Source organism: Mya arenaria, chromosome 10 (assembly GCF_026914265.1).
Source record: "Mya arenaria isolate MELC-2E11 chromosome 10, ASM2691426v1".
In the NCBI taxonomy this organism is placed as follows: domain Eukaryota; kingdom Metazoa; phylum Mollusca; class Bivalvia; order Myida; family Myidae; genus Mya; species Mya arenaria.
Genome location: NC_069131.1, coordinates 29,979,609 through 29,996,222, shown reverse-complemented (window position 1 = coordinate 29,996,222; position 16,614 = coordinate 29,979,609). Strand labels below are relative to the sequence as shown.

The 16,614-nt window shown below is 35.6% G+C and overlaps 1 protein-coding gene across 1 annotated transcript; it reads right to left on the bottom strand.

Annotated features, from left to right (window-relative positions):
• Positions 1-5,385: 5,385 nt before the first annotated feature.
• LOC128205324 (uncharacterized) lies at positions 5,386-15,379 on the bottom strand. The gene is made up of 2 exons (XM_052906855.1): positions 15,315-15,379; positions 5,386-6,199 (listed from the first exon to the last, which is right to left on the bottom strand). The coding sequence occupies exon 2, from the start codon at positions 6,100-6,102 to the stop codon at positions 5,386-5,388; it is 717 nt and encodes a 238-aa protein (XP_052762815.1). The 5' UTR covers positions 6,103-6,199; positions 15,315-15,379.
• Between the last annotated feature and the right edge of the window lie 1,235 nt (positions 15,380-16,614).

The following is a 16,614-nucleotide window of genomic DNA, read 5'->3' as shown; positions in this document are numbered from 1 at the left end:
TTTATTTATTTATTTATTTTATTAATTTATTTTTTATTTATTTATTTTATTTATTTATTTTTTTTTGGGGGGGGGGGTCACCAATAAAAGGATTAAACTATGCCTTTAACTTTAAGAAAGTTATGAACAATGCTGACATGTGCACTCAATATGAGGACTCAGCTGAATAGTTAACGATAAATGAACACTAGGAACGAAAATCTTCACTCTTTATTGTCCGTTAGATGAGTAACCTTATTGCTTAAAAATCTCATTTGATTCCAGTGGATATGTTGTGTAGGATTTAATGGGGATCACAATAAGAACAAATGCCTTACATTATTCCTGTTGGAACCATTGTCTTTGAGAAGGGTAAAGTTATTGCTTTGTTGAAATTAAATTCGCATTTGAGTCCAGAACATATCCATTGTGTGGGACTTAAATGAGATTACCATAGGAACAAACGTCTTACTTTGCTCCAAGTGGAACCATTACTCCAGTCTAGTTCTAAATAAATCTGGCGAAATCGGGTAATTAGAAGTTTGATAAATGTACGAAACGTGTCCCTATCTACGTCATAAGCATTGCATTGTCTACTGGGTGTGTGTCCTTAGATTTTGGTGTAATATTAATGTTTGGTTTATGAGCCATAAACGTAAGTCATAAAAGTCACTTAAGTATTAGACAACAAAATTAAAATCCGTCATGACGTCATTCTCTGGTTAAAACTGGCAAACAGATACATAAAGCTAATCCCAATAAATTTAAATTTGTTGTGATAATACCACATTTAAACAGAATAATTTGTTAGATCTACTCCCTTCGCGAGTACGAGGGTAGTGGGTGAAAAATAAATTTGTATCTATTGTCAAAGACATCGTTCATTAGCTAAAGTCTGTATATTGCAATGTTGCTGCATGCGAATGTTACTTAATGACTACCTGTAACCTTTCTAACACGAATATTAATTAATGAAAAAACACTCTACAACGACACGCCCACTAAACGGCAGCTCCACCACTGATTGATGGTGCGAAGAAAATGAGCTGTCGACACTTTTGTGGTGCAGCTGTGTCTATTGTTTCTTTGTGCACGCGTATGTTTGACTTATATTTGACATGGGTGTTTTATTAAATGGACATATATGAAGAATATATCCGAACGCCATCACTAGAGCACCACCAATTTTAAAAAATATGTGCATATTTCCTATTTAAAAGAGCTTGCAAGATTTTAAGTATGCTGGCATAAGTACTTACAAAACAGTTTTATTTGCATGCATCCAAATGTACTTGCGTTGTTTCTTTGCACCGACGTGTAGTTAAAAATGTTCGCTCTTATCAAAATATTCTCATGTCCGGATCGGAAAGAAAAACTAGTAGCACCACTATTCGCACTATATTGAAACGAAGTAGGTGATGTGCACCCAGTAGAAAGTGTTCTTACACGGTACCACCTTCTCCGAAGTTTGAAATACGAGATGTCTTTTTAATAAAAAATATCAGATAGAATACTCACTTGTGATCAAGTAAACATAAGGTACAGCATATTTTCATTGCACCACCGATAATTGGTGGAGCTGGCGTTACGTAGGCGTGAACGTGGAACAATAAACAAAAAAAGCGCAATTAGACCAATCAAACTTAATCCCGTTCAAGTACACGGACGGATAGGTTTGGGGCCTGGTTGCCAATAAAAACACTCCATTTGTCAAATCCTATCATGTAACTTATACAGATTTATCAGTGAAACAAATATGATATTTCACTGTTTCATACAGAATAAATTATGGGCTCAACGTACATTCTGAACTTTTGAACCCTTACATACACCATACTACCTATCTGGATGGTGGCTGGGCAGATATTTGGATGGTTACCTGCAGGTAGGGAAGGAGCAACCATGCCCTTGTACGCTATTGTTTTTAATAATACCAGCAAAATCTAGTAATATTTAAATTACATGATCAATTAAGTACCTCGTCTCAGAAATAGTTTCCAAAGGTTTTTTTCTAGGAAGCTAAATTAATTATAACATATTTACCAACAACACCACTGTACCATTTACCAGGAACATAATGCAACTTGCAATTATGCTGTCTTAAATGCATACGAGTATCTTAACTTATACTCTTGAAAGAAGTTATCATATTACAGTGGAATGTCAACAAGTGGAACCGTGCGCGTGTGGATTGCGCGTACAACCGGGAAAACTAGTTGATGTTATCACTGTATACAGTGCTTCATCTTACTTTTTTGTAATTTTATGCATGGATGTATTATGAAACGGCTGTTGTAAATAGTTGTTCCAATATTGTATTTTTTGTACATTTAAATCTAAATGCTTTTATTTCCAGGTCATCAGCTCTTGTTATGTTTTGACATGTTATGTATAAGTTTGTACTCATGTCGGGAAATAGTTCAATGAGCTAATGTTTCTTGCTAACATATACCCAACTTTAAATAAGGATGTGTGTATCTTAATGAAAAACAAACATATAGAATGAAAGATCAAAGCATAGTGATTTTTTTCTGAGTACTGAAAATTAACATTTAACTGCATGGTTTCCATTTGGCACTCGCTTCATTAAATCTATTCAGTTAAAAAAACGATATTAAGATTGACCATGGACTCATTTAAAGAACAAACAGACCCTACTGGGTCAATGAGGCATTAACTTATGGTTTAATAAGTGCATTGTGCAAGAAGTGATTTAGGATTAATCATGATTAAATATGGTCTACATATCTAGCTTTTCTTATTCCTGTGCCAAAATCTCTTGCACTTTTGTTATGCTATTGTAACCCATGAGTTCCGCGTTGTTTGTATGAAAATAAACCCATTGTAAATTAGAATAATTCCTCTTAAACAACTTCATAAAACAACTACATGTATAACATTAGGCCTAAAAAGAAATCATTTGGTTCGGGTCACCCGACCCTACTTACGGAATAGGCGCCGACCCTACCGTTTTTATAGTCAGTTTGAAAAAAAAAATATTTTTTTAAATACCTTTTCAATACGTAGTTTAAAACCTTAAATGTTATACAGAAGATAACTTTAACACCAATCCGTTTTGATGAAAATGACATTCTTATATAAACCTAATAAAAAAGCCTACCTACCCTACCTATTTTTTAAAAGGATGTAACCCTAACCAAACAATTTTTTAGGCCTTAGTAGACGGCGTGGCATTAGTAGATCACCTGTAATCGAAGTGCTCGTTGTGTCGCATGAACTCGGCTTAGGGATAGACATCGTAAATAGGCTTCAAGATATACGAGTATGTGATGAGGCCGAAGGCGATTACCTTAATTATCATTACGCTAATGCACCAGTCAATTGTAACCACGGCCCCCAGGTCGGGGAAATAGTTTGATCTTTGAGCTTTGATTAAGAAGACATATATAACGTAAACAATGTCTTGAAATAAATGGTTTTGATTCGTGTCGTAATAACGTTTCGAATAAAACTGATATAAGCTTCAAATCAAAAGACAAACAGCTAAATACTCTTCGCCATGTTGTCAATACGATCCTTGGCGGTTGAAAACACATACAACACGTTTTCAGTATGGGCACCGTCATGAACAATTTTCAAAGACCGTGTTTTATTTTCGAGGTCATATCTGTTGGATAATGGCCGAGGTGACCCGATTTAAACTAACACTAGAGCATATTCATTTCGTATTTTAGCCAACTTGGGGTCCGCCATAAACATTTGTTGGAGAGTAGTGTCTTTCAAAACGCACCTATTATTAGATAAGATTAAAGCAGTAGCAAGACATCCCAATATTTAGAGTGGTCTTGTGGTAGAGATGTCCACCTCTCATCCAAGAAGTTGAGGGTTCGAGCTTCACCTGCAGTGACACCAGCCTGGGCCAGTATTCAATATTGGTCTTATCTGACCCATAAACTTAGACATGCCTCAGTGATTCCATTCAGCAAATTGGTCAGCTAAATATACAGGCCAATCAAAACACTTACTTTCTAATATTATACTTAAGTTTCTTATTGAATATTGAGTACTGGTTTTTACCCCGTAAACGGAAACGGAATTGATAGTGATTCTACGTAAAAGTTTTCAGTTTTCGTAAATAAGAGCTGAAAGAAACTAGTATATGCGAAGACATCGCAAACCACAATCTTGATTTCTTTCTGAACATCACCTACTGCGCACAAAGAAATGATATATGCTGCTTATCACAGCGCTCAAAAAAGAGACACACGATAGTATGATTTTGATATTGTAATAACATTAATATGGTTATATACTAGTATACAAACACCGTGTTCAAAACATGTTGTGCGAATATGTACTAGACAATGAATATATTTAACAGAATCTATAACATTTGACGACAAAAACTGTATAACAATTACACAACGGGCTGATTATTCAGTACTTTGTTTAAGTAAACAGCGTTGTTAACCTCATCTTTGTAAACTCTTAAATCGCTACTGCTCTGGAGTTTGATTGGATACACTTATGATCTGCTGTATTTCTTACAATAATTTTGATTGGATACACTTATGATCTGCTGTATTTCTTACAATAATTTTGATTGGATACACTTATAATCTGCTGCATTTCTTACAATAATTTTGATTGGATACACTTATGATCTGCTGTATTTCTTACAATTATTGAGAGAGAACTGTTTCAGCTGCACTAGGTAATATTTTGTGAGAACGTCACCAAATAGTTCACTTTTAAATGTTAACAACGATATTGTTAATCGCGTTGTTAACTTTAACACCGTTCTCAACAATCGGCCCAGAAAACAATGGCACCAGATAAAGAATTAACTTTCAAAATGATAACAATAAAATATAAAAGTATGAATCAATGCAAAATGAACCTAGCTCATTGATTCTAATAGGATATTACATATCTCTACTTATGATAATGATACGATTAGTCTCAGGGACCATTAGTCTCAGTGACCATTAGTCTCAGTGACCATAAGTCTGAGAGACAATTAGCCTAAGGGACTATTAGTCTAAGGGACCATAAGTCTTAGGGACCATTAGTATCATGGACCATAATATTAAGGGGTCATTAATCTAAGGTACCATTAGTCTAAGGGACCATTAATCTAAGGTACCAGTAGTCTATGGGACCATTCGTACAGAATAGAATACCTCTTTGGTCCGTTTTATAAACCATATTTTATATCAATTCATAAATGAATATAATTTTGTTACTACGTTTGACCAAATTAGACTATTTAACAATAATTTAAACACCAGGGTTAACCAAGTTATGCGACCACTTTGAACTCATTTCTGTTCACATTTCTTGACATATGTAGATATATATATATATGAAAAGAAATATGAAAAGAAATATGAAACGATTATTGAAATGTTACAAATGATGCCTTACAGTTGACACAAATATGTTTCAATAAATCACTTCATCCGTTTCTACTGTAGCGTTAGACAGAGAGTTTACTATTGAGTCTCGAGGATCAAGGAGCATTCGCGACCTTGGGGTTTTCGTCTTCCTACGCGAGGAACGCGGAGTTTTCGATGTAGATTCAACTCTGTAGGGTGACGATGCTTCAACACTCTGTGTGTACAAGAGTTCGTCGGCCATAGCTTCGTTTAGTATGCTTGTCAGAAAATCATCGGCCGGTGGTCTATTTACACTTAACGCAGATAAATGCGCCATACGCGCACTACTTTTTGTCCGCGCGGACTCAATATTAGACGAGCCCCTATCAGCAGTTGTCTCTTTGTTAGCAGCGTCTTTCTCCCATGGAAATTTGGTTTCTGCCGTAGTGGTTGATCGCGGTGTTTGCTTATACACATTGGATGAAGACGGCGTGTATTTCCTGCTTGATGGTGGTCCAGGTCTATTTATTTGAGAACCATACAATCCAAGTGCGAGCGTTTTCCTGTCACTCTCCAGTTTGCTCTGTAGATGAACGGCCTCTTTCCCGAGGTCTTTCATAATCACTTTTTGAGCTCTGTCGTAGTAAGTGAGGTCATTTCTAAGACGATTTCCTGAGTGTCGGTTGTTGCGTAGAATGTCGTCGCTGTACTCAGAACGCTGCACGGTAACTCCATCTTTACTTCTGCCTCGTTTACTGCTGGGATTCATGTTTAATGTTTTCATTTGCGTCGGTCAGAAAGAACAAAAATGTTTTGTATTCTAGATCTTCGTTGCGCAGACTTGTTGTCTGTTCATTTCCTTTTGGAGAATTGGTTGTTGTCTGTAAAAAGAAAGAAAAAAATGTTAATATTCATTTGCAATATTTCACATTTGTATATGCTTTCCGGTACTTTATGAAGATTTATCAGCAAAATAAACTTGCTATGTCGCTGTTTTAAACAGTTGTTTTGAAAACTAAGCCCGTTCTCAAGTCTGAATCAAACAAACATCAGCGCGCACAGGGCTAAGCCATAATTTCAACGACGCCATTTCCGAAATTACGTTACATCCGGAAACTATTCAGCGCGCTTTACCGAAAAACGACATTGAAATATTGTTTTATATCCTTTTATGGCATATGATAAACAAACTAAAATTACCTAAATTTGAAATTAAAAAAGCAAACCTGGCTAAAGTAAAAACAGTTTCACAGTACATAAATAAATGCTTCAACTTCGATTAACACTTCTAGTCAACAAAATAAAAATGCCCTAATATGTACTTCATTACTAATGACAGTGACCATGTTCAAAACCGTATTCCGTAAACTGATTGTATAGAATATCCATTGAAACCATATCAAATAAAATTTATTTTTCTTTAGTTGAAATTGTAAACCAAAATTGATCTGTCTGTTTTCATACATTGGCCACTTAAAGTCCATTAGGTCAAAATCAAACTGTTCCATTTAAATCCCTATAAAACAAACATCAAAATAGAGTACTTTTGTTTGTTGAAACAAAATTCCTAACAAACGCGCCCACAATCAAAATGTACGCAAATCAATTGAAATTACCATTCTTTAAAAGGTTCATTTGGTATTCTTTTATATGTAAATTTGAATGTGTCGTGCGTGCCTCTTTTTAAAACTAATTCATTTAAAATTAACGATTTTTATTCAAAGGGATGTTTTACTTTTAAACTGTTAAAATTTATCTAAGATTGAAAAGAATTGTCCCTGCAAAAAAAAGATGCAATCTTTCTCCAGATAAGATTTACTACAATTAATAATATTATTTAAATATTCCAAAGCGGATGAATAAATGTCGAAAACAATGGTTCTTATGAAGGATACCGAGTTTAATTTGAAAGAAATGAGCATAAAACACGGTATTTCTACCGTATGAGACAAAAGTAGACCACAGAAAATCTTTTAGCAGTCATCAATCATTTAATATTTTTGCGCTTTCTGCTATTAAATACACGGTTACAATCTTGTTAGTTAAAGGTTTATCAGTCAAAATTTGATGTTTGTTATACATGTATATGTATTGATTTTGAATAAGAGTATCACATTAACAAAACACATTGGTTCCATTGTTGTAAAAATTAAAAGATCTAATCGTTTTAACATTTTTTGAAATTAATAAGACATTTTAGATCCATTTAAATACACATTTAAGTATTATCACATTTTTTATTTAAAAGAAAGTCTTACCTTTATCTAGTTTACAAATGTGATAGTTACACCAAATATAATAATAGTTATTTCTGTTGAAATATTTATAACAGCGCTGAACATTTGTGGTCAAAAGATAAATAGATTATACAACTATCATGTCATTCCTTGAGAATCAAAGTTGATTTGAACCAATTCAGTTGATCCAGTTAAAGGGACTCGCTCATGATTTTTTTTATAAAATGCAATTGTAAGACGAAATAAAGTGTGGTAAATCATTAGAAGTGTTAAAATCTATAAGATACTGATGGATGAAACTGCTCTGCGAATGTTGTTATATGCTTAAATATTGTCTTTGAAGTACACGATTTTGAAAAGCGTTTTATTTACGCGATACACCAAAAGCTTAAAGGTTAAGCTACCCTTCTGTTTGTGTATGAGTCTTTGTGGGCGGAAGGTTTTATTGCCAGTTTTCTCATTTTTCCTTGACTATATCGGTATCGCACCCCGATAAAACCAAAAATATGTTTTCCACAAAAATGTATATTTTTTGCAATTTCGATAGCATTGAGTAAAATTATTTTAAAATAAGTGTTTTAGATGAATTTACAGAGAAACAAATTTTTGGCCCAAAACATGAGCACGTCCCTTTAAAACAACACTGGTCAAAAGAGGAACAGATCATTCAACTTTCATGTAAATCCATGGGAATTAAGGCTGATTTTAAGCAAACGAATTAAAACAATATTTATGAAACACTCCCGCGTTACAAAAAGAACAAGTGCGTCAGTATAATGAAATAATCCGTTAATGGTTGTAAACAACTTACAGATTAAAGAAAACAAGCTTTCAAAATAACAATTATATTCGTCTATTCCTCTGCAAGCAATGTTAAAAGCTGTCGTCGCAGTTTAAACATTTATGCCTGACAGAAAGAAGTGAAAAGCGAACAGAAATAATACAAATTTTATGTCGGCGATAAAGCACTATAAATGGAAAGGTTTATCCCAGGATTTATCGCCAACTGTTCGTGCAGAATAACAATTAGCTTCGAAATTTGAACCCTCTTTGAAGTGCTAGATGGGCCAATAGAAATGTCTTAGCATCTTTTCGTTGTGATGATAAATTAATGTAATAAATATTCATCATATTTGTGATATTAAAAGAATGTAAGATAGTGGGAATGATTCATGGTTTAATTTGAATAGGACAAGATTTGGTAGCGCACTGTTGACGAAAATAGAGAAATATTTTCACCTGGGATTACTCGACTTTTTCATTGTAGGAGCAACAGAAAATAATTAATTATGATAACATTGTAGTTTAAAATTTTATATTGCAAAGTTGTATTCTAACATATTAAGCCAATTTAAATTAATTGCTATATTTTTTCATCTTTTTTTTGGTTTTAAAGTGACACTCTTATTCAAAATCAATACATACACACGTATTTAATACCAAAAAGCCCAAACATATTAAATGATTGGTGAATGCTAAAAGATTCACTGTGGTCTACTATAGTCTCATAAAGTAGAAATACATGTACCGTGTTTTATGCTCATATTTTGTTTCAAATTAAACTCGGTTTCCTTTTAAACAACCATTGTTTTCGACATTTAGTCATCCTTTTTTGAAAAATATTATTAAATGTGGTAAATCTTATTTGGGAGTAAGAGTGCATCTTTAGTATGGGGGGATGGGGGGGCATTTTAACTTTTTATTTTCTTAGATGACTGTTTCACCGCTGAATATGAGTTTATTTCTTATTGCATAAGGGACCAGATACATGTGTTTCTAGACGAACCACGAACAGCATCGCAGCAATTCTTCTTTTTCGCATGTGAATGATTTACATCGACACCAGCTTGTATGAATAAACGCCGTTCCCGTACAATGCCGGACCGATACGCAAAAACAGAGCCCAGTTCAACCTTTGCATCTGAGTCAATGAAATTTAAGGGGTGGCGGAGCAAAGAGGGGGCGGGCGGGGATGAAAATCTAGCAATTAATTTATAGTCGCCTTGTAAGTAATAGATAAAGGTTTTTAGTATATAAAATTTACAAACATAAATGGTTTGATGCGACACAGTCGCATAACAATCTATTTTGTGTAAGTACACACTATCAACCTTTCACTTTTGAGTAGTCTACATTCTATGGTGTAAACACCCCACAACGTAGGCCAGCCTCTGTTTATATATACCGGTTCATCTGATTAAAATCAATAACGGCTGACTGCGGATTTACTGAAATAAATGTATTGGCAAATTTGAAATATACTGCGATCTCATTGGACAAAATAATATTTTGACCACTTATAGTAAATACATATACAAATAAAGATTTCCAAAGTCAGGTGTCAATGTATAAATAAACAAAAGTTATTTCTATTCACCAAATATTTGCTAGGGGATAAAAACTGCCCTTAAACAATATGTAATAAAAGCTTTCCATTTTATAACCGTCAAACAAAATCAGTAACCTGTCTCTAACTAGGACAGGTAGGTATAGAAAGACTAATATTACATGTATTCTACTACTTAAGGACCAATAAACTCAACCTTAGACGCATTAAGATCCTCTTGAAATTGTTCTATGACCTCAAGAAATCGCTTGGCATGTTTGCACTGTGAGTTCAGCAGTCGACCGCATACTGCAAAGCAAATTTGATAATCTTGACCTTAAATAAGCTTCCAGTTCAGGATGAAACCCTAAACTAGGATGTAATATTAAGCGGACTATAGAATTCGGTGCCTTTGTCCTGGCATTGTTCCAAAACATTTCGAAAATATCTTCACATAGTGACAGAGACTTATAATATCTGTCATGTGTTCCCGTTCCGGCATAGAAAAGCGCTGTTTTGTAGATTTCACCAAAAAGCACGTGCGATGATTTTAGCTGACGTCATGACGCGCAGTAATTTTTATTTACTGCATACGACAAGAAGTGCCATCAGTATCACGTCTTTTAAGGGTTATTTTGTTTTGTTTTGAAGGTGTCTTTTTGTAAAGTTAATAGTTATGGAACTCATCTATTGAAATCTCATAATTTTGGTTACATAAAATGTAAAATAGAAGAAATGAAAAGTATTACGTCACAGCGCGTGACTCATCTGGCATGGGGGATTCCAGATGGAGTTTTCCAGCACGGCTGAATTCACCGGAAATGCCTATCCGGTGTGCTAGAAAGACTGTTATAGTTTCATATCTACGAAGAATAATAAACTTTCCAAGGTTAGCGATGCTTTTAATAGAATCAACTGAAGTTGAGAACTGTTATAATGAAATAAAAAACGACGAGTCGATGGATCCCATTTAACTTTGAGCTGTTTAAGGTAGTGCATGTTTAATGATCATTTTAGTAGTTCATGCCTGTTGATCCCATATAAGTTTGGGGTCATTTAAAATAGTTTGCCGTGTAGAGAAAGGAAACTTGCAACTATACCATCAACGAAATGGAAATACGCATGTTTGACGTAGTACGTCATTCCACGTCCTATTCCCGTTAAAATAAAGAACAATTATACAAACTGCCATAACGTTTTTTTTCTTCTTTTATTTGATTTCATCTGAACATTATTTATGCTATTTATTGTAAGTTAACAATAACCTATCAAACGTTTATGGGTTCACCCGGCGGCAAGAAATAACGTTTATATCGCCAATGACTCAATCAATTGACAGGCTTAATTGAAAATCGGATACCTAAACTGACACTCGGAACTCCTCGGCCCTTTTCTATCGAAAACAACCTCGGATGTATACCGGTATATCACTAGAAGTAGTTCGTAAATTTTCAATAATATATGTATTAATTGTAGTGTTTTAATGTGTTTTGTGTATCACTATTGATTGCCATTGTAGTGTTTTAATGTGTTTTGTGTATCACTATTGATTGCCATTGTAGTGTTTTATTTCATAAATAATTATGATGACCAGGAGTAAAGTCATTTAGTTTTACTGCTAAATTGAAATTGGTACGCGATCTTCTTGCAGCGTAGCGATCTTCTTGCAGCGTAGTTAAATGTTTAGATTTCTGACATTGTAAATCGTATATATACATCCAAGATTGTTTCCGATGGAAAATGGCCGAGGAGTCCCGAATGCTAAACTAAATATTTATTTTTATCATTATTATTTATACTAGTTTTACAAAAAATATAAATGTAGTTTATAACTGAGGAGAATGCCAATGGCTTATACTGAGCCTTTTTCCTAGGATTTTTTTTAAAACGAGCGTACGGCAAAATATCGTAATATCATGAATTTATATTAAAAATAAACTGGGTGTAACAAAATGAATTGTCTTTTTTTTCAAACAAAATCAAATAAACTTTGACTCAACTGACAAAAAAGATATTAATTGCGCAATAGAGATCACAATTAATCAGAAAGACCGCTTCCAAAGAGTGAACGTACGATAAGTACATTGATAATATCGCCTCGTTAGTCGTAAATCGTACGCTGCTTAAAGATACACTTTTACTCCCAGATAAGATTTACCACAACTAATACAAATATACCAAAACGGATGAATAAATGTCGAAAACAATGATTCTTATGAGGGATTCCGAGTTCAATTTGAAAAATAAAGGTGCTGAAAAGACGGTATTTTTTACCGAATGGGACAAAAGAACATCACAGTAAATCTTCTAGCACTCAACAATCATTTAATATCTTTGCTAGTTCAGGTATTAAATACACGGTTACAATCGTCTTATCAGTAATTAATATGTACCATAAATTCATTATTTAGTAAGTAATTAAAGGTTTATCACTCAAAATTTATGTTTGATTTGTGCGTGTTTGTATTGATTTTGAACAAGAGTGTCACTTTAAGAGTGCCGGGGAACATCCGTAAAGTTACGGGCGGAACATGTTCGATTTATGTTCCTACACTATTGTTTAGTGAAACGCAAATTAAACGCCCAAGGCGGAGTTACGTCTAGAACTTGACGAAATGGGCCCAGGAACTTTCGTTAATCATTATCCCAACGTCAAAGAATGTGTTACTGTCTAACGCAAACAAACAATGGTTAAAATTGAAATTAATAGAATTACCACTTATAAGCGGTCAACATACAATTCCCTACAATAAGAATGCAGTAAACCTCAAATTTGCAAATACATTTATTGCAGTAAATCAGCAGTCAACCGTTATTTGATTAAATCAGGTGAAGCGGTAGATATAAACAGTGCCTGGCCCACTTAGTGGGTAGCTTACACAATATTATGATGCGTCGCATCAAGCCGTTTTTTTTTTCGTAAGAACATCTAATGCGCCAGTCAGTTGTAACCACGCCCCGGATAGCCGGGGAAATGGGCCGTGTTTATACCTTTCAGGTGGCCCCGCAGTGCCGGGTGAATGCGGTGGTTTTGTCTTCGCTTTAAATATAGCGGGGAATGGGCCTTACCTATGGTCCCTGGGGTGCGGTGGCGTTTGGCGGGGATTTTACCATCTGTTGGCTGCACCGAAAGTCAAAGTCCCCGCTATTCCTCGGACCTGGGGGGCGTGGTTACAATTGACTGGTGCATAACAACCTTTAACCATAGTGAAATATCGTAACGAGCGAGCGTTTGTTCATTAATTAAGGTCCTGTCAGATACTACCGATGTACCTCACCGGGACTAAACCGGAAAACATAATTTACAACGGCGAATAAATCGGCGTAGCTACGTCGCACTTGAAAAATCACAATTGGCCGTAGCAATACCGATGTAGAACCGGCGTAAGAGCTAATGTGTTACAGAATACCACGTTTCTGTCACCGATGTTACACCGAGGCGCCGCTGGTGTTCTACCGATGTGCCACCGCTGACCGGAGATATAGCGGGGTGGTGCAGTTGTGCTGCCGTTTTACTACCAATAAACGGTATGAGTACCGGTAGTAATAGGGGAGAACATCGCTAAGAACGGTAGTACATCGTTACTACATCGGCAAGACTACGGTATCACAGTTTTTCCAGCACGGTACACATTGAGGCCACCGGAGAACCGCCGATCCATAACGGTGCGCTTCCGGCGCTCTGCCGACATTAACAAAGCGATACCGGAGTACTGCCGTTCTACTATCGCTTTAGTCCCGTTGCTCTCTACGGCAGCGCAACGGCTACAGCCGTTGGTATATTTTCGCCTATGTATTGACCATGTCATGACTATGTAATACCGTTCAAAATGATGTGGAAACGTTGCGCGGCCGTTCTATTTAAGATTCCCGAATTACGCTTCATTTGAGCTTCAGTATAGCTCCGGCTAACCAATTCGGTTAGGTTAGACAGGCCCTTTATATAAATTTTTAACATGCATTGGCAATTCACCGGTGCGGCTTCGCTAATGTCGGTATAGAACCGGTAGCCCAGCGGTATGGATCGATGGTTTCCGGTGAAATCAACTTGTATCGTATTGTTACAGCTGTGATACTGTGGTCCTGCCGAAGTATTAATGATGTTTTACCATTCTTCGGGATGTAATACGCTACTACTTCCGCTTCTCATACCGTATATCGGTACTACAACGGCAGCACAACAGTACCACTCCGCTACAGCTCCTGTCAACGGTGGCACATCGGTAAAACAACGGCAGCACAACAGTACCACTCCGCTACAGCTGCGGTAAACGGTGGCACATCGGTTAAACAACGGCAGCACAACAGTACCACTCCGCTACAGCTCCGGTCAACGGTGGCACATCGGTTAAACAACGGCAGCACAACAGTACCACTCCGATACAGCTCCGGTCAACGGTGGCACATCGGTTAAACAACGGCAGCACAAAAGTACCACTCCGCTACAGCTCCGGTCAACGGTGGCACATCGGTTAAACAACGGCAGCACAACAGTACCACTCCGCTACAGCTGCGGTAAACGGTGGCACATCGGTTAAACAACGGCAGCACAACAGTACCACTCCGCTACAGCTGCGGTAAATGGTGGCACATCGGTTAAACAACGGCAGCACAACAGTACCACTCCGCTACAGCTGCGGTAAATGGTGGCACATCGGTTAAACAACGGCGGCGCCTTGGTAAAACATCGATGTCAGTAAAGAGGTATTCGGTAACTTATCAGCTCTTACGCCGGTTCTTCATCGGTATTGCTACGCCAAATTGTGATTTTTCAAGTGCTTTCTCGACGGGTCTCCGACGACTTTCTCGCCGTTGTCAATTGTGTCCCTGTTTAGTCACGGTGAGGTACAGTGGTATTGTGTGGCGTGCCCTTATGGAGCCATTATTCGGAAAACGCTTGATTTTATTAGAGCGCTTTAAAAACCATGCACACATGTAACAGTCTGAGAGAAGCCGGTCTTTAAATGTCAAGACATCTATTGTAATAACATATGAAATCAAGACATTGTTCATTGATTAATTGAATAACTTCCACAAACTTTCTTTTTAAATTCCGAAATATATATATACTCATTATCAGTATTATCATTATTATTATTATTATTATTATTATTATTATTATTATTATTATTATTATTATTATTATTATTATCAGCAGTAGCAACATCATTTATAACAACATCAGCAGCAGCAACAACAACAACAACAACAGCAGCATCAGCAACAGAAATAGTAGAAGTACAGGTAGTAGAAGCAGTAACAATAACAATAGTAATAGTAGTAGTAGAAGAAGTAGTAGTAGTAGTACTAGTAGTAGTAGTAGTAGTAGCAGCAGCAGCAGCAGAAGTAGTAGTGTTAGTAACTTGAAACTTGTAACGTATGAATTTAATAGCTTCATGGTTTACAGTATTATACTTATATTATTTTACTTACCATTTATTTTATTCACACCTTTTTGTTAATATAAATGATTTAATAAGACTAATAAAATATCTATTTTAATTTAGATCCGCCACTTTCAATTTCCTTTCGTCAAATGAATCTGACAAAATACTTAAATGGAAGTGGCCTAGTACTGAGCCGATCAGATTTGTAAATTAAATACCAATAAGATTTATATTCGACCCATCCATCTCTAGTGTTTTAAATAATTCTAATCCTCTCACAAATTGGAAAACTGAAATGGATTTACCTAGGTCAATAAAAGTCAGAGATTTTAAATTGATTTTGTGATTGAACTTTGTGTATAAATACAAAACACTTGATGCTTTTTTTAAATGCAATACACTTAGACAACAGGCCGCTTCAAATGCATTTAAATCGTCTGATTATAGAGACAGAAAACTCCATATAAGAAATTACTTATCAAGTGTACGTAAAATTACCAGTGCTTTTCTTCGTATCCCAGTAAAGAAAGAATTCTATAAATTTAATGGTTTTATACTGTATGCTATTTTATTTTCAAGAACTTAAAGGGAGCCGGTCACAGACTTTTGTCTACAACATTATTTTTTTCTGAAATTGAAATATTTTATTCACTTTTTTGAAACACACCAAAGAGCAACTGACAGATAAACATTTGAATAAAATTTGATAAATAAAGTTATTTAATTATAAATAGCTTACTTACGCTTTTGGGCGAAATTAAGCATAATTTAGAGATTGTTAAAAACAGAGCGCGTTATGATGTGTTATCTTGTTACTAGCATTCTTTTCGCATTTGAAATGAAAACATTTATTTGGGTGACTGAACATGTAAAACGGGAACGAGTCCCAAAAATGAAGTCCATTCGCTAAGAACTTCAAACATAATAGTGCCTTATTCCCAAGAATCTACGTGATAATCACTAGAAGGTTTGAGTTGAACCCCCTCCCCCTTCTCTCTCTCCCCCCCCCCCCCCCCAAAGAAAATCAATTTAACTTTTTAATGTTTTCATCGAAAGAAAAAATATAACAATACAATACACCATATCATAACATGGGCAAAAAAAGTATAATAATACAATACACCATACGTTATCATCGGCGAAAAAAAATATAACATTACCATGCAATATATCACAGCAAAAATAGCTAATTTTCTTTGGTAACAACCCTTAAGCCCCACGACCAGAAGTTAAAAAGTGTGGGAGGGATGCGTGTCAACCAATGAGCCCCAAGTTGCGCCATAAGTGTCAAAATCAACAATTTGACAATGAGATCATTAAAACGACTGACTTAATTGAAAACAAAA

Excerpts from the sequence above, each read along its gene's own strand:
- LOC128205324 (XM_052906855.1), bottom strand. The coding sequence starts at position 6,102 with ATGAAAACATTAAACATGAATCCCAGCAGTAAACGAGGCAGAAGTAAA.